The 25795-nt window shown below is 42.1% G+C and overlaps 1 protein-coding gene across 6 annotated transcripts in view; it reads right to left on the bottom strand.

Annotated features, from left to right (window-relative positions):
- Positions 1-25795, bottom strand: part of kazna (kazrin, periplakin interacting protein a) — a 210442-nt gene that overhangs the window by 170873 nt on the left and 13774 nt on the right. For 4 of the 6 annotated variants that reach the window (XM_023841537.2, XM_023841539.2, XM_023841538.2 and 1 more), the window contains exon 1: positions 16422-16600. The exons of the other annotated variants lie outside the window; for them this stretch is intronic. In XM_023841537.2, coding sequence (XP_023697305.1) covers positions 16422-16497 — 76 coding nt within the window. In that variant the 5' untranslated portion in view covers positions 16498-16600. Of the gene's footprint in view, positions 1-16421; positions 16601-25795 lie in introns of those variants that run through there. 6 annotated transcript variants of the gene reach the window in all.

Genomic DNA, 25795 nt, shown 5'->3' with positions numbered 1-25795 from the left:
CGCTTCACTCGGGAGCAATTTGTGTGAGATTTAAGAGCGTGTCTACAGTTTCTGTACATCGCATCATAATTTACTGCAGTGTGGTTACTACTCAGAGAATGAACATCTGTGCTTAGTTCACTATGCAGCCTGAACCCAGAGCACCCTCTGCTGGTCAGGAGGTAGAACATGTCCCTTGCTAGGACAGATTTATGGATCAGCTGACCCAATACCACATATTGATGCGACTACCAAGCCTGGACAGGTGGTGCTGAAGATCACCAGCTTTAGCTAGGGGTCATTTCAGGGATTCTCAGAATGTCTAACATCACTGAAGAGCTTTAAAAGCCACTCGTGCATGTAAAATTTTCCATCAAAAACACAACGTTCAAGCTGGGCCCAATCAACATCTCCCATCAAACTGGCTTCTCAGTTCGCACCACAGCGTTAAAAGCGTCATTAATGTTCATCAGAAATCCAAACATAAAAATACTCAACACTATGAGGGAAAACTGAAAATGAAGACTCAATCGTTTCCACAATGAGCACGATTTCCAAGTGAAACCACTACACTGAAAGCCAGTGAAACCACAGAGCACTGGAGGAGGAGTCAGTGCTACAAAGCAGACCAACAGGAACACAAACCTCAAACTGCAGGAAATAAAAACCATTGACCTGAGGCAGCCAGTGAGCATATAGCACAAGCCCTAAGGTGCATAACAATTTGGAAATCAACCAGGGTCATGACCAGATGCAGCCCTGGGGTGGCCAGTTGGGAGACTGGGGAGAATCCCAGTGAGCCGCTTGGCTATTGGGCTGGTGAGAGACAAAATAATTATTCGAAAAGTTTAAAACTGAGTCGATCAGAAACATAATTTTACATTTAAAATTCTACAACAACACTTCAGAATGTTAAGAAGCAAGTTCTCTCACTCTCCGTCTCTCTCCCTCTCCCCCACACACACACACACACACACGACTGTCTATGCTGAGCAATCATGGTCTGACGCGAAAGTGTGATCGCTTGTCATTTATGGGTGAGCGCAGTGAGCGGGTGCAGAGGTGTCACAAGTGGAAGTTCCTCAAACGACGGATGGCTGCAAAAGTCGAGCTGCTTTAACAGTTCAATGTGCTATTTATTATTTATTTTCTTCTTGAAATGTCAGCAGTAAATGTATCGGGATAAGATGTGAACTGCAGCATTTATCAAAGGATAAAACAGGCTTGTCTTGGGCATCTGGTCAGGCTGAAAATGTGGTCCCACTCGGTGCATGACCAGATGTTTACCTGACCGGCCGATAAACGGCAGCCTCACCCAGGGTAAAGAGGCAAAAACACAACCAATTAAACATCTGGAAGCCATTAAGGGCAAGAAAACTCTCCGGTCACGGCCCCTTGGGAAAAGACAGGCCAGTATTGTCAGAACGGAGACACCCCCAGAAAAAGTAAACACCGGCAAAGACACTGAAGTAAATTCTGTTAGGGATGGGGGTTTGAAATAAGGAGGGGGGGGGGGGGGGGGATTACGCTGCTCATCGCTGCACGTTTGTGAGCCAATGTGAAGCAAGCAACCTCATTCCCTCCTTAAATGATGGGCTTAATCTAAGAGTCACCATCCCTGGGTGCTCCTTGTTCGGAATTCTCCAGTAGGTGCCACATTACGGCACAAAATTTATTTCGAAGAAGAACTTTACTGCAGCCTGGTGGGTTTTATAAAAAAAGAAAATAGCATGAAGGAATCGTGCTTTAGGGGCAGGCTGATTTTACGAGATGCAGCCTTCAGCAGCAGCTGTAACGTTAACCAGAGACCCTTCCCAAGCGCGTGCGTGCACACACACACACACACACACACACACACACACACACACACACACACACACACACACACACACACACACACACACACACACACACACACGAAGGTAAAGCAACAGCTCCTTCAGAGAATCCCTGGCGATAGTTTTACGAAAGGAGAGTCCTTGAGGCGATAAAATGGAAAAAATAAATGAAAGTGGAATGAAATGAGGTTCAAGAAAAAAAAAAAAGAAATTGATTGCAACGCCACTCTGGACACAAAAAGACCCCCGACAAATCTACCCACCCCCTCATACAGCCAAAGCACAGTGACGACATACTTCATTTAGTGTGTGTCAGAGCATTTCCCCATTTCTCCCCTTACAACAGTAATTAATGTTCTGTATCCTGCCCCATTAAGAAGTCCTCCCCTAATGGTATTGGCCTAAATGAAGTTCTTTTCCAGACCGTTTTGGCTCTGCCTGCTGGAGGGCCAGTGTGTGTCACAGAGTCCATCTGCTCAGAGTCACTGTGACTGCTGCCCACCGGCCTGCAGAGTAACTGGCAGAGTGCTGCAGGAGGCGGCTCCCATTGCAGGGAAACATACAACATCCACCAATCAGCATGCATTATTTGCATCATGTGATGACGCGCATGGAAAACAGTCAGTCACCAGCCACTGGGGGTGTACAGGTAGATGCAACCTCATCCACTCACTGCTAACGCTCGTGTTGCAGGTACTAGACTGCACACAAGATAAATTTATCCTGCAAAGAAAGTGTAATTACTGCAGATCAGTCAAATAATGGGCTGATTGGCACATGCTGAGGCAATCAGTCTTGAGTTACGTTGCTAAAATGGACTCTCCTTCACCATCATCCCCTAATTTCTGAAGCCTCTCACACAGAGAATTCTAGGGCCTCCACCATCCATCATCTCCACTGGTTGACTCACTTTGCACACAGTGATCATCTTGGTAATTAGATTTTTTATTTATTTATTTTTTTTTTTAAACCTACCTCTACCTGGGACAAAAAAAAAAATCACAACATTGTGCAGCAGTGAAGCTACCAGGAACCATTTATTTCATCACAACTGCTTACAAAACCCATCACTTTTACCCAATCAGGCGGATTGGGGTTCATTTGAGGCAGAAATAAATATTTAAATGTTTTGTAATAAACATTAGATGAAAAGCACAATGTTTATGCTGCTAGGGTATGATACAAACAAAGGCGCTTGTGTGTCTTGGGTCTCTACCGCGACTAAAAAGAGCAACAGCGGCATTTAGAAGATTAAAGCAAAACCTGAGCTGCAGTGTCAAACTGACAAGAGAATCTGTCCCACGAACACCCAGGATAAGAAAGGGGATTTGCATTTGTCTGAGCAGCAAAAAGGCAAAACACAATATAGTTTACTCTCAGATGACGATACAGCTCTTCAATATGAAAACTCTAATTCACTGCAAATATAAACATTAGCAAATGAAAGTGTATATAATTATACAGTACATGCACACAGTGGTGCAGGGTTCGGCGAAGGTAAGCAGAGCTCGACAGCATGTTCTGCCCATGCCATTGTGGGTTGTCCTCTGGTTGCCCCTCCACAATCGAAAAACATGCTTAATTGGACTTGAGCGGCCAGTATCGTGCATAGGTGTGACGTGTGTGTGCACACTATGATGGGATGGTGTCCCGTCTGAAGTTATTCCCTGCCTTATTTCTGACAAGGAACAGGAACAGCGGCAGAGAAAATGCATGAACATTTATACATTCTCTGTTCTAACAAACGTTTGCTAATAATCCAGATGCTGATGGGAAATAAAACCGTATTATTCCTCAGACAGCCCAACCACCCCCCACCCCATCCCTGCTCCGCCCCCTTACACACTCCTAACTCTCTAAATAAAACCCAACTGTGGGACTTGTCTGTCTCACTGCAGTAAAGTTCACCAGAGCCACATCTGTCTTTTCATGCGCCAACACAATGTGACACCGCTTCAGTTTTGGTACAACTCGTCTTGAAATTAAATGAGCCCCAGATCATGATCTGTACACTGTTCCTCAGAAGTTTGAAAAAGACCCATCTAATATTTTTAGAGTTACTGTCTTAACAAGATCAAGCCTTCCACCGCTGCCCTTTCCAGCCTCATCACATTGCACGACTGTCTCAATTTGGGTGCAATTTCACTTGATGAGCTGAAATCAGGTGTAGATCTTCATCTGTATACTGGTTTTGTGAAACGGTAATAAGATCCATCTAATAATATCACACTCAAAGTCACGAGTCTTCCGCAGTCATCCTTCCTTTTGCTGCTACGAAGTGCCATTGCTTCCGTTTTGGTGCGATTCATCTCAATTTGATCACTTCCAGAACTTCACCCATACAACAGTGTCTGTGGCAGAGGACTGGTTCCAAAACCAGTGAGTACAAATAGATTTTTTTTTTGCCATTACCATCCTTCTTGGGGCTTTATTGGAAAAAAAAGTGTCCATTTTCTTCTGAATTCCCATGGAAAAGAAACAACCACATATTTATGGAGTTGGACTCTCAGCACCAGAGCCTACAGGCTCCATGAATGAAGTAGGACAAAAATTACTTTATTATTTTAAAAGTATAGAAACCTGCTCCAGCACATTGCAGCAATAAAGCACAAAAACAGGCATTTGGTGATAAACATGCAGTACATATATTCTAAGTGAAAAGACAATGGACCATGTCCTGTCCCCCATCACAGAGACGGTGAGCGAGACAGATGGGGAGGGGGGGGCTCTTTGGCCTGGTGGATCCCTCACTTCCATTTTAACCTTGCAGTTCAGTCAGCTGAGACTAAACATTTAATGCAGATATTTACTGGGAAAAAACAACCTGAATGAATGAAAGAACCCAGTTCAAAAAGAGTGGAGCTGCATGCAAACATTTGACAAGTATGGACCTATAAATATCTCTCTCTCCCCCTCCCCCACCACCCCCCGTCACCCACACACTATTTTCAGCCAACAGTGACACCACATGCAGTGCAGTCACAGTGCACCCTCCCTGTTCTCTATGTCCCACCTCACCAACCAGGCTTCTCAAAGTTCAGCACTACAGAACGAACGGCGTGTTCGGCATGAGGCACTCCCCTTCAGCACCACGGACAGCAGGTGGCGACAAGCGGGATGCCCTGTAACATCAACTTCCTCCTCATCAAGGCCGGCATGAGCAGAAGCCAGCTACAGTGAGGAGGGTCTGGATGTAGAACACTGGGTGGCCTCCGCTTGGAGGTTCTCCACTGTGGGCCCAGAAATCACATGACCTCCACACCTGGCCTGGACATGACTCTACTGTAGAGAACTCAAACGTCCGTTCTGTAAATTTAAATGAGATCATTAACGTCCATTCCCAGTGTTGCACTAATGTCAAATCCAGCGCTACTGCGGAGGTCATGCGATTTCAAGCTTCGTAGTGGAGGTACCTCCTCCGTTCCTCAGGTTTGCATAACGTCGTGTCTGAGGCGGGTGTGGAGATTAGGGGGATGGAAATCGCATGAAGGTCCAAATCACAAAGAAGACATATGGGAAGCCGGTGGAGAAGTTAATGACTATGTGGGGGGAGAGACAGAGGTGGTGGGAGTCCAGAGGAGAGCCGATAGGGTGACCTAGATCGGCCAGTGACAGACAGAAAACTGTGGTCACGTCAGGAGCCACCAGGAGGTTCTTTAAATCGAAGAGAACATGGAAATAGCTGGGTGACCATAAAGAAACATTAGAGCAAGTCCACTGTAGCAAGGAAAGGCCTACAGGAACTTGTGTTTATGGAGGACGATATTCTGGATTGATACCGAAGACCTGTTAAATATGATCTATAATGTCCCACCATATGGGGGCAAAAAAAAAAAGCTTGTGGGACACAGAATGGTCTTGTGTTCTTCTCATGGTCATGGGAGGTCATGGATTTGAGAAAGTCCCCATTTGTGTTCTTGAAAAGGGTATCTGGCTGCCAGAAGCCGGTGACACCCTCAACAGCCAGTTCGATGGGGAGTAGCCCTCGGCACTAATGTCAGCATTTCTTTCTGGAGATGAAAGATATTTGGGGGGGGGAAAAAATGCTTGCGGGTACATCTTGCTGCTGGGACAAACACCTCACTCTGAAACATCGACTTTAACAGCGAAAGGGATCGAGGGGGTCGGGGCATATAAAAATAGAAACGCTCTTCGACTCCTCAAAAGGTCTGATCAGCTTCTTAGTTCCGACTGAGGCAGCAGGAACCTTCACTTTAATCAGGGCTATGAGTGGTGCTGCAGCAGAACTAAAATTGCTCATGATAAAATCTGCAAACCCAAGAAACCCCTGCAACCTCATAACCCTTTGAGTGGTCGGCAAGTTCTTCACAGCTTCCATTTTGATATATTTGCACTCCCTGCGCATTCAGCATACAAGCTAAGGAGGCGAGTATGGAATACGGACCTCACACTTCTTTACTTTAGCACAGATGCCAGTACGCAGGACAAAAGGAACACAAGATGGATTACTGTATGTCTGCTAAATACAGTTAAATATCATCAATGGAGACAATGACAAACTTCCCAAATATACTCATGCAGGTCCTCATAATGAAAGAATGGAAGACCGATGGCGTGTTGACAATGACATAACTTATCACCCTGCATTCATAGTGCTCAATGCCCCTCATGGATCCATGGAGAACTGTATCCATCCATCCATTATGTCTTTTGGGCTCTTTCCTGAGAAGGCTCAGGTTGCTTTGGAGTAATTGGTCCCCATTGTCCCAGTTCTACCAGTGTGTTGAAGCTGCAGCATGCTGGGGTAACAGTATTACTACTGAACAGTTTGATCAGAAAGGCTACATCAAATTGGGAATTGACCTGGACCCCCTAGAAGCAAAAGGACTATTAGAACTACTTAGCATTCCCTGAACAAAAGGATCTTGTACAACCGCAGTGTTCTCAGAAGTGCTACCTGAGGTCAGCGGTCATCAGATGCTACGAGTTTCTCTCCTGAGCCCATTTACCAGACCATATTTTTGTATACTGCAATTTGAACTCTGTTGCAGCCAGATGGCTGCAAGCCACTGTAAAGCTCCCTGTTAGCCGTGATATGAACTCAAATCGGAGCATCAATATGAAATGTGCCATGTTTGCGGAATACAAGACACATTGTAATAGGAATTATCCGATTGTGCCAATTCATTTTGCTTAGCACTCAAACGTTGGTGTCGTTCCAGATTCACAGATGGCGCAGGAACAGCTTCTACCAAATTCACTGATTATCTCACTAAAACTTTTATTCCACATCTTATCACCACAAATTCTTCAAATTTGAATGAAGCTTAACACTCCGAAGTCTAAATTAAATTCAGGAGAAAACTAATCATCATGCCCCGATCGTGCCGAACCACGTGTGCCACGCCTCCTCATCCACCCCGTGCGGAACCACGGAACCCCGTGCGGAACCCCCGTGTTACCAGCTGTTTCACGTCATGGGGATTGCTGTTGTGTACTTAAGTCCGCGTTACAGTATGTTTCCCCGAGTTCGGTCATTGACATTGCTTAATAAATCCCATGTTTACCCGAATCCAAGATTCACTTTGCCCGCTTCCCTGCTCTGTGCCTGCTCCAAACATGACACTAATAGTATTTTTAAATATTCTTTTGAGTTTCCCCAGCATTAAGTTACACACAATCTGTCATGTGAATGAGGGCAGAACTGTATTAGTATTGCACTCTTACAGTACAGTGTTATTGTTGCAGTTACTCTAATGATGATTTAATGGGGCTGCAGAGTTTTCAGTTTATACAAGAACTAAGCATATAGCTATGCTTAGCAATTCAAAATCAGCACAATTATCAGTAACAGTAGCTCACATGAAGGAAGGGTCCTTCACAGTCACATCGATTAGCATGACAGTGTTTACAAGGTTTATTCACAAAATTATTGCCCATTAATGTTTGCATAGAAGTAATGGGGATGTAAAAATGCACAACACACCAAGTTTCATTTCCATTTGCTGAAAGTTACTCTGCTTTGTCATGCGGGTTGCTATAGCAACAGCACAGTCCTTCCTCAGTCTTGCGGAAGACGTCTTTGAACCACAAACAATGCAGACTCAAGGAAGTGTCCAGCCGTCACGGCACCCAGCCAGCCTCTTAAGAGCCTCGCCAATCGACGCGCACAAGAGACTCATGGAGTCCTTCGCTACGAGCCAAGGGATCTGCATAGTCAAACAGCGTCGTTTTATTTCACAATAATGAAAACATGTCAAAAGTCATAAATCTGTGTATGTGTGTGGGGGAGGGGGGGATTAAGCATCGCTATTTACACCAGGATTGTGAGTATAGTACCCTCTGCAGGGAGATGAAGATATTTAGCCTTCCTACAGGGGTCGCATTAAACATTTTCCTGCCCATTGTGCTGTCTGGGGACCAAGCACTCGCCTCCACGTGGCTGGTCTAGCCTGTGACCTACATGGAGAAATCCCTCTGCAACAGGAGGGGTGGCACAATGCTGGATTACAGCCTCCCTGATGCTAAACGGTGGGCTGTGGGACGAGAGGGCATGACCTGAAATCCTCAGCTCTAGGGAGGGCATTCTGTATGGGGGGGGGGATACACGGGGATGCATCAAGGATGTCCAATGAAAAATTACATTTACTGTAATAGGAGGAGTCTCTCCTGAATGTTTTTCTCCTGATAAATGACAAGGTTAGTAAAACCTTCGGAGTACAATTTCCTGCAGGAACAAGAACCTGTAAGTCCAGTTAAGCTCAAGAAGGGATTTTTTTATTTATTTTATTTTATTTTTTTTTTTTAAAACATCTGAGCAAAGGCATCTCCCCTGAACAGCTTGTACTCTGCTGCATAGAACGTGTACAAGGCTCAAAACGTCCTTCGCAGTAAAACCATACCTTAGCTAACGAGATCTGTCAAATGCCTTCAAAGACTCTACACACTCGCCATACTACTTTGAGCTGCTTTTCATGAGGTTTTTGAAGGCTTCTTTGGCATAAAAATGTTACTTTTTGATTATGAGTTTTATTGAAATTCAAGTGCAGTTTCCAGCACTTGCAATGGCTTAACAGCTGTGTGGAACAATTAATTTGTTCCACTTGGTGCATATTTTACCCACCTAGTTTGTTTATTCACAAGCAAACATTTGTTTCTGTGCCGAGTATACATAAGCTACACAGCCACGAGAACACCGCATCAAATTTCTATAGTCTCTTTTATAAAAGATTTTAAGGTTTAAAATAATCGTTTTCTGTTCTAGACATTGCATTTAACAATAAGTGGTTCTCTGTGAAGTGCAAGTCACCATGTATTGTGTTCAAGTAGTTATAAACATTTCAGGTTTAAATTAAGAGCTGGATATTAATCACTGCCAATTAAAACAGTCCACTGCGACCAAGGTTTTACTGTAAGTACCTAAAAATAGTTTGATTAGAGTTTGGAAGATGAGGACAGAGGAAACACACATCCCGTAAATATTCAATGCTCTTCCCAAACCTGAATTGCACATTAAATCTTTTCTAATCCAAAGCACTTAAGGAGTACAAAGGAAAAAAAGCCAAAACAAAAATTTGAGATAAGATTTTGTTTGGCCAAAACAAACATCGCTTTGGTAACATTCTAGTTTTCCTTCCAAGCTGAACGTACTCGCTTATGCTATCCAACAGCTTTTATAAAAAAAATTAAATAAAAAAAAAAAAAAATCCATTGAATTACAGCACAAAATTATTGGACTAATTAAAATTCAGGGATTGTAGCTATGATAAGATTTTTTATGGTCATCCTCAAATACAAAGCTTTGAGCAGATAAATGTCAGCTAATCTAATGGGTGCAGAGATAGATTCAACATCAGTTTTAGTCTGAAACATGTCCCTTCTTCAGACCATATAATCTAGAAAGAATTTTTCCTCCCGTCTAGACCAGGGGTGTCAAACTGCAGTCCTGGGGGGCCAGAGCCCACTGTAGCTTAGTTTGCTCCCTGTTTCACCACAAAATGATTCAGTTCAAGAGCTGTGTGATAATTAGCACAAGGAGTTGAACCAGGTGCGTTAAATGAGGGGAAACCAGGACCCCCAGGACTGCAGTTTCACACCCCTGGACTAGATGATTCTTTTCATGTTCATTCCTGATGCAATTCCATGTGAGCTTCTGTCACAGCACAGCCGGGCAGCATGTACTCCAGATTCAAATGGATTAGACCTGTTCAGAAATCCACTAGACAACAATAAGCTAAACAAACATTGCTCAGCTATTTTTCTCCTATATAAAACTTACTCATTTTGCGTAAAAAAAATTAAATAATAAAAGTACACAAAAAGACCTCTAGTGGGATGAGACCGTAACCTTCAGAGTTCATAAACACTAAGCGACTTCCACAATAACAAACAACTGAAGCATTGCTGTTTGCACAAACCTGCGAGGCACCCCTGCAGCTGTGTATATAAATATTATGGGTTTTGTACCAATAGACGACAAACTCCTTATTCTAAAGGGGAACAGCCATATACAGAAGAGCCTTAATCTGTATTTACTTGTGGGCTTCCTCTGATATTGTTTGGAATACAACCTCCTCTCCGAGTGTGGAGATTGCTCTCCCTTTCATATCAACAGGGCAGCAAATATCCTTGTTGCCTACCCTTTCAGACTTTGCTTAACACCAAGTGGAAAGTATGCAGAATTTCTGCCAACTGCTCTATCACTATGAACAATATGGGCTTTCATTGTCCAAAGGGACCAATTAAATTAAGATGGCGAAGCAAGATTTGTTTTCGGGAAGTGACTCCAGATCCTTTAGGGAGTTTCATTTGTCTGAACATTACAAAGGCACGTATCAGACATCTGGACAACTTAACTGGTTTGGTTAAAAAGGAGGCAGCTGAAGGGAAGAAAAGAGGAATTGCAGGCTGACATTTCAGTTAACCAGCGCCATCGCTTTGCCCTGGATTAATGTGAGAGGCAACAAACCGCCAATTGAGAAAGCAGTATTTCAATCAGTGTTTGCAAATAGGGAAAACAACAAATTTAAAAAAGGCCGTACTTCCATTATTACAGGCAGCATTAGCATTCAATCACTAAAAGGACAAAAAAAAAACATCCATTAAAAGGTTTACCTGCATCTAGGGGATGCGTAACGACTGTCAAATCTTGATTGTAAAGTGTGAGAGGCATCAAGAAACAATTAGGTCTACAAACAAGGTTATTTCCAGTGATATGAATGTACTGATAACAATGGGAACATTAAATAATTTGCTGTTCTCTTCCATAACTGCATGGTTTCAGCTTTTGAAAACTAAGTTTCCCAATCAAAGCAGAAAACTCGTCACTCAGCTGAGCATTTCAGATGTGTCCGTTCCTACCACCATTCTTTGCCCTAAGCTTGCCGTCTCCATAACCTCACCGTGCTCCAAGGACACTAACCCAACTGCATTAAATGACACACCTTCCCATTTCAAACTCTCCTGTACACTGGGAGTCATTTTCATTTGTATAAAATCATGCATACAGGTCAGGAGCTTCAGTTAATGTTTCTTCACCATTTTGGTGGTTGATTGAAAGGTGATGAGTGACATGGTTCTTGGTGTCAGACAGACTGGGATGAGCATTTCAGAATCTGCTGATCTGCGCATAAAAATTCCAGTAATCTCTAGGGTTTACAGAGAATGGGCCATAAATAAAAAAAGATCCAGTAAACAGCAGTTATCCGGACAACAATGCCTTATTGATGGCAGAGGTCAGAGAAGAATGGCCAGATTGGTTCAAGCTAAAAGAACAGCAACAGTAACTCAAATAACCCCTCATTACTACCAAGGCATGCCGAAGAGCATCACTGAATGCACAAGACATTAAACCTTGAAGCAGATGAGCTACAGCAGCAGAAGCCCACACTGGGTGCCAGTCCTGTCAGCTAAGAACTGGCAACCGAGGCTACAGTGAACATTGGCTCACCATCACTGGACAATGGAAGAGTGGAAAAAGGTTGCCTGGTCAGATGAGCCTTGATTTCTGCTGCAATATGCAGATGGAAGGGTCAGAATTTGGCATAACATGAAAACATGGATCTATCCAGCCTTGTATCAAAATTCAGGCTGCTGGTGGTGTAATGGTGCAGGGGACATACTGGGTAGCTTAGTACTGGTTGAGCATCATCTAAATGCCACAGCCTACCTGACAATCGTTGCTCACCATGTCCATCCTTTTAAGACCAGCTTCTAATGACTACTCCCAGCAAGATAACGTGGCATGTTACAAAGCTCATATCATCTGACTGGTTTCCTGAACAAGACAATGAGTTCACTGTACTCAAATGGCCATTACTGTCACCAGATCTCAATCCAGTAGAGCACCTATGGGATGTGGTGGGACATGAGATTCAGATCATGAAGGTGCAGCCAACAAACCTGTAGCGACTGTCTGATGCTATCATGTCAACATGAACTAAAGTCTCTGGAGAATGTATCAATTCAATGAAATCTTACAGATTAAAAAGACTACTATTCATTTACTGTACAAATCCACGGGGCCATACTTGTCATTCTCTACAGAGTTTGGCAAATTGTTTTCTGACAGCAGAAAACCTCCAGGGATGAGGGTTTAATTCCAGGTGCAATTGCGGACCCAGACACTGACATGCAAGTTAGGTGGATGTGGGTCTAGACTGCCATAGTGGGCAATTGCATTTGTGGGACTGTGCCTCATGCTTTGTTTCAAATCAAGTCATTCCTGGCTCAACATGACCTTGCACTGGATAAACAAGTACTGAAGGCTGACATGATATCTAGAAAGTTTAACACACATACTAACATTGAGACAAGACACTTCAAAAATTGTTCTTTGATTCTATAGGGTACCACAAGCACATTCGTGCTGTGACACAGAACTCTTCAAAAAAAAAAAAAACCACAAACTTGTAGGTAGCAACACCAGTAAGATGAAGTCAGTGGGACCAGCAAGGTTGCCAGACACCCCTTTAAATTTATTTCTGGATACAGTCCTGCTGAGGACTTAGACCTTTAGCGAGCTTAACGATGTTCTTGATGCTCAAGTTAACACTTGAATCATACCCCTTATCCCTGGTTTCCACAACTCTGAAGCATTACCAAGGCAATGCCTTACCAATAAATGCGGGCATTTTTCAGTATGCTTTATCTGCAGCAGATTAAAATACATGTGGCTCTTTACTGTCAAATTACAAAATCACCTGAACTCGGCCCTACAACAAACCACTAAAGTAAGATTTGTAGCAAGCACATATGATCAATCTCATTCCATTCATACTAGGGTTGCAGAGGGGCAGTAAATCTCCAGAAACGTTCCATTCCATGGGAAGTCAAGCAGTGGAATTTTGGAGATATCCAAAAGTTGGAAACTTTCCATGGGAATTAAAGGGAATTAAACAGAAAATTCCCAGAATTTTGCAACCCTAATTCACACACCATCACACTTTGTGGGAAATTTATAGGCGCTGATTAGCCAAACTTCTTGACTCCAGGAGCAAACCCACAAGATAAGGGGAGAACAGGCAAACTGCAGACAGAGAGCGGACGTGCATATCAACACCCAACCCTGAAAGTGTGAGGCAGCAGTCATCACCTCTATTTCTACAGGATGCATTGTTATTGTACAGGCTGTGGCCAATTCCCCAGAACAAATCAGTCAAGTGGAAAGCTGTTATATTTGCAGAAATTAAAATCTCATCAAAACTAGCATCTTATAATTAGCTGATAGAATACTGCAATCCCCAGTAAGTAACTGAACATAATCAGCATCCGGGAGTTCGTGATAACAGCAATATTTCTTTTACCCATAATTCATGACAAAAGAATACAAAACCCTAATTAAGGGACACTAAACTCAAACGATTAGTTTCAAGACGGTTCTGTTGTGAAAGAAGAGATATACTGAAAATTTATATAGAAACCTTGCAAAAAGGTACTGCTTTTTAATGACTACAATATGTAATAACCCTAAGTTTACCTATAGTGTCCATGTCTAACACATCAGGCTTCAAACAGCTCCTGTATTTTCACTTTCCAAAACAGAGCTGTACTGACCTTTAACAACGGGTTTAAATTTAGCAGTTTCATGAAAGCATGAACTCTGACTTGCAGAATGTCTGTGCACGGATGTTTATAAGATTACAGGAAAACTTCACAGAAAGCCACAATGCACTCCTCGCATATCCTGCACGGATTAGGCCCGTCACCCTGCCTCGGGTCAGTGGCGGTCTGGATGCTGATTAATGCATCATCAGAATCTTGCATTTGAAACACTTCATGTTTGATTTCCAGAAAAAGCAAAAATGTAAACCTGCTGCCTGTATCCCCATGCAAACGTCAGTAAAGAACAGTAAAGTGGTATCTCAGAACTCGAACTTAACCCATTCAGAACTCCAGATCGAATCCTAAAAAGTTCGAGTTCTGATCGAATTTTCCCCATAAGAAATAATGGAAAACCAATTAATTGGTTCCCAGCCCCAAAAAAATACACCTAAATATGTTTTTTTTTTAAAGCATTTAAAACACAAAATGAACTGGGTAAAATAAGAGCATATACTGTACTAAACATCTAAGCACATTTATCAAAACAGTAAATTCTTAAAGTAAGAAAATAAATGTATCCCAACAATGTGTTAAGTTTGGCGATGTTCCAGCCATTTACTGCATTACAGAAAGTGAGAAAACCTTCCTGTAATGCGCTAGCCAATGACGTCGTCCTGCGTGAACACGTCACCACCTGGTCAAGTTCACTTGTAGCCATTGCTGTTCGTTGGTCTCCATAATGAGAACCACTACACCAGCTATAGGTGTACACATGTTCTATATATTCAAATTAAACTAGCCTATTTCATGCACCATTAAGAGAGAGGGCACCCACTGTTCAGAAGATGTTTTCACTTTCTGATGTCACAAGGACTAATTGGAATAACTAAATTACCCATGGGTGTGCATGTGTGAGTGAATGGTGTGCGAGTGTGCCCTGCGATGGGCTGGCCCCCCCCCATCCTGGGTTGATCCCAGCCTCACGGCTCGTGCCCAAAGCTTCCGGGATAGGCTCCGGACCCCCCACGACCCAAAAAGGATAACCAGTTTGGAAAATGGATGAATGGATGTCACAAGGAAACTTTTCCCATACACACGGAGAATATAAAAAGTAAGATTTGACCACTCGGCTATCTGTTAGAGAGGTGTTCCTGACTTCTGTCAAACACACACAAACATAATTACCCTACTGTGCATTATACCACTAAACCACAAAGGCTGGAATTTATCCACAATTCTGTTTCAAAGAACAATTGATATGCAAACCACAAAAAATACAATGCAAATTACGTTAATTTTCATACAAAGGACGTAATGTAAAAAACTGCCATCACATTTCTTTAAAATTCAAAACAAGTTCCACTGCTTTTTTTGTATTTATATGCGAAACACATTTGGGAATTTACACAAAATGGCGCCTATGTTCCTATCAGCTTAAAATACACCTCTGTTTAATGCACCACTCTGTCTTAAGTGGCCTAACAGAAGGAGGTAAAATGAGATAATTAAACTTTCCACATATATTACTTCGGTAAGTTAATTAAGGTGCAGAAAGATGCGCCGTCCAGGCATTGAGAGCCTGCAGTGGGACATCGGGACCTTAATTCCCTTTAGTCTAAAGCCTACATTATACATTTCATAAACAGCATACAACACACAGAGCGTCTAAAAAGCATCTTAACTGACGCCACTAATAAGATTTTCATTATGTTACTGCAACATATGTCGGCAGACGCCCTGGATTGACAAAAAAGGGGCTTAATTGTTGTTAATATTTTTGAAAAGTTTAGCATCGACCGAGCAATTTTAAACGTCAAGGAAGAATGGAAACAATAAGGCTGCTGTATTTAAGGTTTTAGGTCTCACTATTATCACCCACATTAACACGGCAGACAGGAAAAACTATAGTCTTCTGAAGACAAAAACACACACACACACACGTATGCCTATTCCCAGTCTTCCTCAATGACAAAAAAAGAAGAAAATGATCTTTTATCCTGAATTCCTCTCCGCTGGCCCCCTTGGTCTCACTTGCCTCGCCGATAAAACAGCGGCGTATTCAGGTCAGTGCAGCGATCGCCAAGCGGAGATGGTGCTTTAATTACAAGACAGTACTTCGTCTGTGCTGGCTTGAAGTAAACCTCAAAGCGAAGTTTCGCTTCGTTTAAAATAGTTGAGAAATCGTAACAAGATAAAAGGAGTTTCTAAAACCAATTAACAGCAGATGTGGAATCTGAAATCTCAGTGAACATAAAAGATATATCGCCCAGATAACGGCAACATACTGTACGCAAACATACAGCAGCTTGGGTCGGAAATTAACCTTCCCTTTGCATCCTCCATTTACACGCATGCGGACAGTTATCGGTAGAATTAAAAACGTCAACAACTAATCTAATATCAACGCAGTCAAATCATGAAAAGTGCACAAGTTTGCAGATTTAAGGCTCCAGGACAGCTTTCAAAAGCATATCAGCTTTGCAACTGCCGGGGATCCAGGCGAAAAGTAACTGTGTCCTTTAACACGTTGCAGTAACCCGATAACTGCAGAAACTCCACACCAACCGCCTCAGTGTCTCCACATTGCAGTATTTCACTTACCGGAGGGTGTAAACTTTTGACTCACGGACACAGCGAGTGTTGGCTGTTTAATTATAAGCAAGGCATCGGTGAGCATGCAGACTCCATCAATAGGCGAGTGTCTTAAACGCAACGGGACGATACAAGGACGCAAACAGAATAACGAGGTTCAGAGACGCCAGCTGTCATTTCCACCTTAAACTGAAGACCACAAAAAGACATAAATTGCATACCTGTAAAAACAAAGCCGGAGTAATTAACAATCGTGTGACGTATCCATTACACCTATCACTACTGTCTAATTAGATCATTGTTAATTTAAACTCAAGTGATTACTAGGCTAACGCGATTAAATAAAGAGTCGTACGACTGTATTTAACTAACCTTTAAGTTCCTTATATTTATTGCACAGTATAAACGTTTTAAAGAATATAATTCAATAAAAAAATCAGACATCTAATACAAAATTAGAGATTAATTAACGCAATTCTATTTTGAGTAACCACGCTCTTCAGGTATTTTGAATATATATATAAATTAGTTAGCTGCAATTAACATCTATTAATAAGGTGCACTAACCAGGTTCATTCTGCAAACTCGGTTGAGCAACGTCCCTGTTGGTCCATACGCGTGGTCGTGTTTCCGGAGGGTTCGATCCACCTGTTCTCTCAATAGTAGCGACTATAAAGCACAAGTTACAGTTCTTGAGTCAAAACTGTCTATTTTCAGCTCCTCTGCGTTCGAATACATCATATAAACATTGATTGGAACATTTCAACTTTCTGGAATTCTTATAAGATGTGATCACAGTTACATAAATTTCAAGCTTTTAGTCAGAGTCCTCTATGCACTTTCAAAGCTATATTTTCTAAAGTTTAAATTTTTGTCCAGCTTTTTGTTACCCATATTAAAATAATTCAGATGATGGTTTGCTTTATAATATCAGTGCCGCTAAATGACAGAGAAGCATAAAGTATTAGCTCTTTGAAAAAGACCATTTTTTGGGCAACAAACACTTTATTGAGGGTGTGTGTTGGGGAGGGCGGGTGCTACACTTCCTGGCTTGTGTTTGTGGGACGGGAAGTTGTGGGGACAGCAAGTACAGGAAGTTGGGATGAGAGGAGCAGGGAGCCAGGGATCTAGCCGGGAAGCGAGGGCACGAAAAGAGAGGTTGCCCAGCCTTTCAGAACAAATCAGCACGCATTTCACTTGATTTTTTCAACAAAGGCCTTGATCTGCTTTTCAGAAAAATGTTGCACTCCATTTCATTCACATAAATATTACTATTACCACTAACAACTACAAAGGACAAACACAGAACTATTACGAGTTGCAGAGACTGGTTTTAAAGCAAAATGGAGCCGGCATTCTATACAGGGTGTTCGCCTTATGCTGTTTGGCACTTGCGCCAATGTATGTAACGTAAATAGGTATCGTTGAGATTTGGTTTATTCTTGACACAACACTGCCACCGTCTGGTAGTAGGAAAAACAGCATCTCGGTGCAATTTATCTAACATGGATTGTCCGTGTTTTAACTGCCTCGTGCACAAAAATTGTTTCTCATAAAAAGGAGACTTCCGAAAGTTCACCTATTGAGTGTACACTTGAAGTGGAAAGGTTTCAGAGTCCGTTCACTTATAAAATGTATACTCTTTGTACGTAATTTGATGATTTTAAAAGATCCTTCGTATTGACTATAGTTTTTTCATGTCCATATTTAATAATTACAGTGAAAATTCTTATTTCGTTTTCTCAGTGTTTTCTGTGTTGTGCTAAACACTACATACAAGAAAGTGCACAGCAGTATACATAAAGCCCAGTTTAAGAAAACGGACTATAGAATGTAATGATATATGCAATAATATTATGCACAATGCATGAAAACACTGCAACATGTAACATATAAACAGTAAATAGGAATATTAATATTGTGCTTTTAGTTCATTCTCATTTCTTTTTATATCTGTACATTGTGCTGGTGTACTTTGTATGAAAAGTGCACTTTTGAATTACTGATTTGCTATTGTTTTTTAGTGATATCTTTCAAAAGTCATCAAAGTATTTTACTGGAAATGAAAATAAAATATAAACATTCTTTCCCCAATTTATCAAACTGCAGAGGAAACCACTTGTCAATGTAAATGTATTTAACTGCAAAATGTGTATGATTATGCGGTTAATGAGGTGAGACAGTTTTAAGTCTCAAGCCTGGTCATGTGCCTCACTCTGTGGTCTTAACAGCTTGTGTAATTGCTAAATGCGGAGTCTCCTTGCACCAGTCTCCACTGACAGATTTGTCACACAATACAAAAATGGATAAATCACCAAGCTATAGAGTATCTTTCGTAACTGTGCATCCAGCGTAGAGAGCCTGGAATCCATGCCAGGGAGGACATGGAGTTAGGCATTGTATACTAGGGCGAGCACATGAACCACTGTGAGCTAGGACAGGTGTAAACTATCATTCAATTAAAAGGACACGGGTTTGAATTAAGCACTGAGTTCTTGGTGTGTGCTGATTCCTGAGCTTCTCATAATCATGCATGTAACATTAACGTTAATGTCAATCAGCTGAATGAGTCTTTCAATCGGGACAAAGCGCAAGAAGAATTGAACTAATCAGCCAAGCACAGGAACCTTTCAGTTTTTAAGTAATTTGTAAAAGCTGAAGTAGCTCATGGTGCCTGTGTGTATTACACCGACCATGGAGAAAAGAAACAAGAGCAAGGAATTGTCTGAGGATTTGAGAACCAAAATTGTAGAAAAGCACGGACAATCCCATGGCTACAAGTCCATCTCCAGAGATCTTAATGTTCCTGCGTTCACTGTGTGCAACATTGTAAAGAAGTTTACAGCCCATGGCACTGTAGCTAATCTCTCTGGACGTGGACGAAAGAGAAAGATTGATGAAATGTTACAACGAAGAATTGTTCAAATGGTAGATAAAGAACCTCAATCAACTTCCAAACAAATTCAAGCTGACCTGCAGGCACAGGGTACAACAGTGTCAACTGGCACTATCCATCACCATCTGAGTGCAAAGGGATGCTATGGCAGGAGACCCAAGAGGACCTCACTGCTGACACAGAAACATAAAAAAGCCAGATTGGAGTTTGCTAAAACGTACCTGTGGAAGCCACAATCCTTCTGGGAGAATGTCCTCTGGACAGATGAGACAGAAATTTGTTTTGCTGCTTCAGGCACTGGTAGTCTGGACTGTTTGCACGGTATTATGAAATCTGAAGACTATCGAAGGATTCTGTGGCGCAGTGTAGGGCCCAGTGTCAAAAAGCTGCGTCTCAGCCGGAGGTCATGGGTCTTACAGCAGGACAGGGATCCAAAGCAAACTTCAAAAAGCACCCAGAAATGGGTTAAGATGAAGAGCAGGAGAGTTCTGAAGTGGCCAGCTATGAGTCCAGATCTAAATCCGATAGAGCACCTGTGGAGAGATCTAAGAACAGCAGTTGGGAGAAGGAACCCTTCACATCTGAGAGACTTGGAGCAGCTGGCAAAGGAAGAGTGGTCCAAAAATCCAGTAGAGAGATGAAAAAGACTCATCGATTGTTACAGAAAGCGATTAAAATCAGTTATTTCTTCCAAAGGGTGTGGTACCAAGTATTAACTTGAGGGTGCCAATACTTTTGTCCAGGCCATTTTTGGCGTTTTGTGTGGAATGTCTCAGATTTGTTTTTTTTCCTCTGCTTTTTGTGTTCTTCCAGTGCCAACAAGAGAAATAAACATGACAATACCAAAGCATTTGTAATTGCAACAATTTTCTGGGAGAAGTGCTGTGTTTTCTGACATAAATGTAGGGCTGCCAATACATGACTGTGTCCTGTCTGCTTGGGGTCAGACCATCAATCTGGCATCCCAGGGGCATTTCAGCAGGTTAAGGCTCTTCCTCAAGGGCTCAACACAGATGTAATTATTCTGCTGTAAACAGGATTTGAACCAGCAACCCTATAATCGCAGGCATAGTGGTCTAACCCACTGAGCCACACACCACAAGGGAAACCGTGACCCATCAGCTCACCCAAACCATGTCTTTAGTCTATTGTAGTGTTTCTCAATCCTGTTCTCAGGGGCCTAACAGACAGTCAATGTTTTTGCTCCCTCCCAGAAGCAAAAATGTGGGCTATCCGGCGGGGAGCTGGGAGGGAGGGGTACTGAGTAGCCCATTGGGTTAGGGACTTGTGCTCATGTCCATAAGGTAAGGGATTGGATCTGGTGGCTGATAGAATAGTCACATTTGGGCCCTAGAGTAAGGCTATATGCGTACTTTCACCCTACTCTCCTCATCTTTACATCAAAGTGACTGCTATATAAATTAAATGTGAACATTTAACAAAGGCATTAATTGGGTGCCTTTGATAATGTACACCCACACCCACACCCACCCCCCCTCAATGTTATTGGTCCACTCCTTTGGGCCACAATTTTAATAAACTACAAGAATGTCAGTGTGAACCATTTCAAAGTGGAGCTCATTGAAATGCAGGCAATAAGCATTTCTCCTTAATTCAAATATCTGGAAATGACAGGCCAGCCAGAAGCATATTAAATATTTACTTAGAATCTGTCATGTCTTTTTACATCAAGGCTTCCGAAAGGCAGGTAAGAAGCTGTAAAGGGATTTTAGTAACATTGTCTGAAAGCTGATTTCAGGAATCCAGTCGCAGAAGTGTGTCTGGTAGAAACAGGGTGTATGATTTCCATTGACTATGGCTGCAAAAGGCCACAGTCAATGGACAAGACATATATCTATAGAAACAGTGATGCTGGCCTGGGTCATTGCTTTTTGGGAAACGATCTTGAACAAAACAAGAAAGCAAAACCTGGAGGTGGAATGACAGTGTGCCCTGTAACACCGGATAATTTCCAAATATCCGAGCTGAAATAAGCACAAACAGGGTGACGAAGGATAATGCAAAATCATAGGCTGAAAATGCAGATGGTGGGTATTACTGAAATCGTTTTTAGTGACCTGCTTGCTGAGCTGCAGAGAGAAGTGCTAATAAGTGCCACTTATTCTAAGCCACTTTGGACTTTATTTCCCCTGAAGTTGCTTATAATTTCATTGAGCTGCAGGTTGAGTTTTTTTTACTTATTTTGAGGTTGTGATTCTTGGGCTTTTTAATCTGATCCCAATTCTTATAAGATAACAGATTTATCATTTGAAGAAATTCAAATGTTAATGATAATTATCCTACAGTCCCAGTCCATCATTGATTAAAGGACTGACATTTGACATAATCTTAATTGTAATCTTATTTAATTTTTCATACCGTCATATATAACATGGTATATGACATTTTTATGGTATTTTGTTTTTTCCAAAGCATTGCTATTTGATGGGGGGAGGGGGTCCCCATGATGAAAGCTGTGCTTTTCAGGTTTCGTACTGTTGCTGTATAGCCTCATTCTTCTCCTGATTCACACATAAATTCACTCGTTTCCTTGCTGGCAAGTTTCAGCCATGTTGGCTAGCTCACTTGATGAAAGAATTTACGTAATTTTACATCGCTTCATTTAAATTATGCCGGAATTTGATATTGAATGGGTGGCTAAAGGTTAATTACCGGTTCTTTTTATGCAGATATGTCAAATAATTTTGTATCTCTCTCTCAGATATATTGTTTGTGTTGTCATAATTATGAGTTCAGTGTCCAATAATTTGTGTAAAATGTGATACAAAGACTCATACTTAGTTTATGGCAAGCCTTAAGGAGTTACACTAACAAAAGAAAATGATAAATGAAAACTTTAGAACCACACATACAGTAATATGGCGAACACAGGACAAACTCCACTCCATGTGACTGTGTATATTGGGCTTATTTTGTGGCCTGACTGCTCCACCTTATTTTGTGTAGTGGGTTTATTTTGACCTTCTTCAGGGGTGAGGTTGCCCAAAAGAGCTTGATGGGCTGAATGGCCCCCTCTCGTTTGTAAATTTCTTATGTTCTTATGTTCTTGCCTGTTTGTCTTGTGAGACTGGGCAACACTGGCGGTATGTGTATTCGCACAGAACTGAACCAAATACAATTTGGAATCAATTTTTAATGAATGCTGAAAGACTACCAGGCACATTGCACAAGTCAACAAATTATATTTCATAATTATTTTGCAGTATCTAATTAATTAATGTTTAACATGTTTAAGTATACTTTATTCTCTAGATAATTTGAGGGGTGCAGTGCCCCGGTCATCACTGTTTAACATTTAATTTGCTTAACTGAAACCTTTATTAAAGCAAACCTAGACTTTCTTTGTACATCATCAATTTTACTGGAGCAATTTCGTGCAGTAAACTGCATTAGCAGTGTTCAGGTTCTGTATCTGAGTCCTTTCCCAGAGCATGCATTGTTTGATAAACACTTTTAACGTGACCTCTTTACATGAACACACTTTAATGAGTATACTGTTGATAGCAGCAGTTTAATGCAAGTTGTTGTCATGTTCTAATGACAGGCCTGCAGCAGGCCATACTCTTCAGTGATACGCTACCCACATGTGCAGTGAGGTCTTGTACTGCATCAAGCCCCCAGTGGTGCCTTCTGAATCTGCTCATGTCGAAGTGAGGCAAATAATGTCTAACAATCATACAGCTTTCAAAGAGACCACCTTAGGTACACATGCTGCTAAGCTGAGCTGCCAGTGAGGGACCAGTGACAAATCCAAGATGGCCACACAAACACTGCTTAGAGCAGTTCAGTCCTGGAGGGCCGGAGCCCTGCACAGTTTTCGGTTTACCCTTTCGGTTTAAATACCACACAGCTCTTGAGCTGAATCATTTGTGGTAGAGCAGGGAAAGAACTAAGCTACACAGGGCTCTGGCCCTCCAGGACTGGAGTTTGACACCCCTGGCTTAGAGCCTAACATCAGAAAAGCTGCACATATATAAATAAACAAACATCGTTGCAGCAGTACATATAGTAGTTGAAGCAGTACTTGAAGGAGCTGAACCAGTACCTGAAATTTCTGCAGCAGTAAAGCACAAACGTTCATTTTTGCAGCACAAACCAGCACAAACCTAGCACAAATAAAGTCGTTTTATTATTTTCTGATCATATGGGTGCATGTAAACTCGAGGCAGTATTTAAACCTGGCGAGGACGAGAATAGTTTGAGTTCATAAAGAGCTCTCTAATTTCTCCATCGTAGATCAAATGGAGATGCAAAAGTTGGAACCATTTTAGAGCTGATGAGATCTGTTTTGAAACTTAAAGAGAAATAGATGTGATTTGGTGCCTTTTTGCTGGAAAAAGAGAGAGATAAGCCAGTCTCATTTAGGATTCACGCTGATCTCACAGTTGTCTAGGAGAGATAAATGAAACAGTTTTGAGATCTCTTTTCCGCTTTCTTTTCCTCTGGCTGGGTCTTACATCATTTCTGGAAGGCTGTGAGGGACTCTGCATGCTGGATGTAACCGGGAGGTACGTGGTATAAAAGAAGCGAGATGACCTGGGAATCATGAAATAATGACGCAAGAGCGATGAGCCATGAAACCCGCTGTTTGTTGAATGAACAAAGAACATAATCACAGGTGAAAATTGAGTCTTTTCTTGAAAAGAGGGACATTACAAACCTTTTTTCTAGTTTCAGGGAAAGGGTGCCTCAATGCACAAGAACTAAGCACAAAAACATTTTGATATCTGGCCTTTTACACATGAAATAGTCAGACATCCTGACATGACCGTGGTGACTATGGTGACTTTAAAGAAGAGAATGGTCAGATAGGGAGATGTGAGGATGGTGGTGCTGTTCCCATAGCAACCATGTATCCCACCACAAATGTGCGGAACTTGATTCAAGCTCCAAGTATTAGTCAACGAAGCAAGACCAGGAGGAGGGACGCAGCTCATGGACTAATGTTCTAGACCTGCCGGAGCATGACTGAAGCCTGACCAAGAGGGAGCTGGACTACTGGTCATGCAAGTTGACAGTGGCTTGGACCAGTAGCAGCTTTGCAAGGTATGTCCAGGTTGATCCTATGTACTATGAATCTGCTGGATTCAAGTATATACATATTGCTGTAGCCAGGAGCTGACTGTCAGCTGGGAGGGGCAATGTGGATATAACAGTTATAAACTTCTTCCTACTTGACATTACCCCTTCTATTCAACATTTCTCCTCCTATTCGACATTGCCCCTCCTATTCAACATTGCCCCTCCTACTCAGCATTGTCCCTCCTATTCCACATTGCCCCTCCTACTCGACATTGCCCCTCCTATTCGACATTGCCCCTTCTACTCGACATTGCCCCTTCTACTCGACATTGCCCCTCCTATTCGACATTGCCCCTTCTACTCGACATTGCCCCTTCTACTCGACATTGCCCCTCCTATTCAACATTTCCCCTCCTACTCGACATTGCCCCTCCTACTCGACATTGTCCCTCCTATTCCACATTGCCCCTCCTATTCGACATTGCCCCTTCTACTCGACATTGCCCCTCCTATTTGACATTGCCCCTCCTATTCGACATTGCCCCTTCTACTCGACATTGCCCCTCCTATTCGACATTGCCCCTTCTACTCGACATTGCCCATCCTATTCAACATTGCCCCTCTTACTCGACTTTGCCCCCCTATTTGACACACAGCTTCTTGCTGCAGCGATGTGCTTTTCAGTGGATTGGACTATTGCTGCTGTGCATTTAAGGTTCTCATCATATTTGATGCAAAGGCTTTTATGCTAGCATTTCAATCTATTAAATGTATGAAATAGTCCATTAAATGTACTTCAAATGCATTTCAATCTGTGCCTTTGCAGTTTGTTTTGCACTATATGTTTGTATTTGTGCACTTTAGGTACCTCGCTGCTGTTTGGAGAAGAATTTCACCCTGGGATCAATAAGGTATAAATGATCATAAATCATCCATCCATCCATTTTCTGTAGCCACTTGTCCTTTTCAGGGTCACGGTGGTTCAGAGCCTGTCCTGGAGGCTACAGACACAAGGCAGGAAATAACCCTGAATGGGGTGCCAACGCATCGCAGATCAAAAATACGGAAACATTTTATTATTGTCTAAATATATGCAGGGTTTGTATGGAAATGCCGGGTGCAGCTAAACTCAAGGAGCTCGTACTGTGAAATGTCTGCTTCTGACGAAGCAGTAAATCCCAGCAGAGCGATGACGCTGGTTCCTGATTCATTCCCTCAGCGCCAGGAGCTCTTTAATTCCCATCTCATACATCTGACACCCTGACTGCAGCACAGCTCATAAATATGCTGATGTTTATACTTTCCGGAAAACTGTTAATGTCGCATGGAAGGTCACCAGGAACGACAGTTAAAACCAATGAATATCCTGCACCATTCAGAATAAAATATGCAATGTGTGTTAATTAACTTTTGATGGACAGCACACAGTCAGCCCTATCTTCCT

This window comes from Paramormyrops kingsleyae, chromosome 6 (genome assembly GCF_048594095.1).
Source record: "Paramormyrops kingsleyae isolate MSU_618 chromosome 6, PKINGS_0.4, whole genome shotgun sequence".
NCBI classification, from domain to species: domain Eukaryota; kingdom Metazoa; phylum Chordata; class Actinopteri; order Osteoglossiformes; family Mormyridae; genus Paramormyrops; species Paramormyrops kingsleyae.
This window is presented reverse-complemented; position numbering and strand designations above follow the sequence as displayed.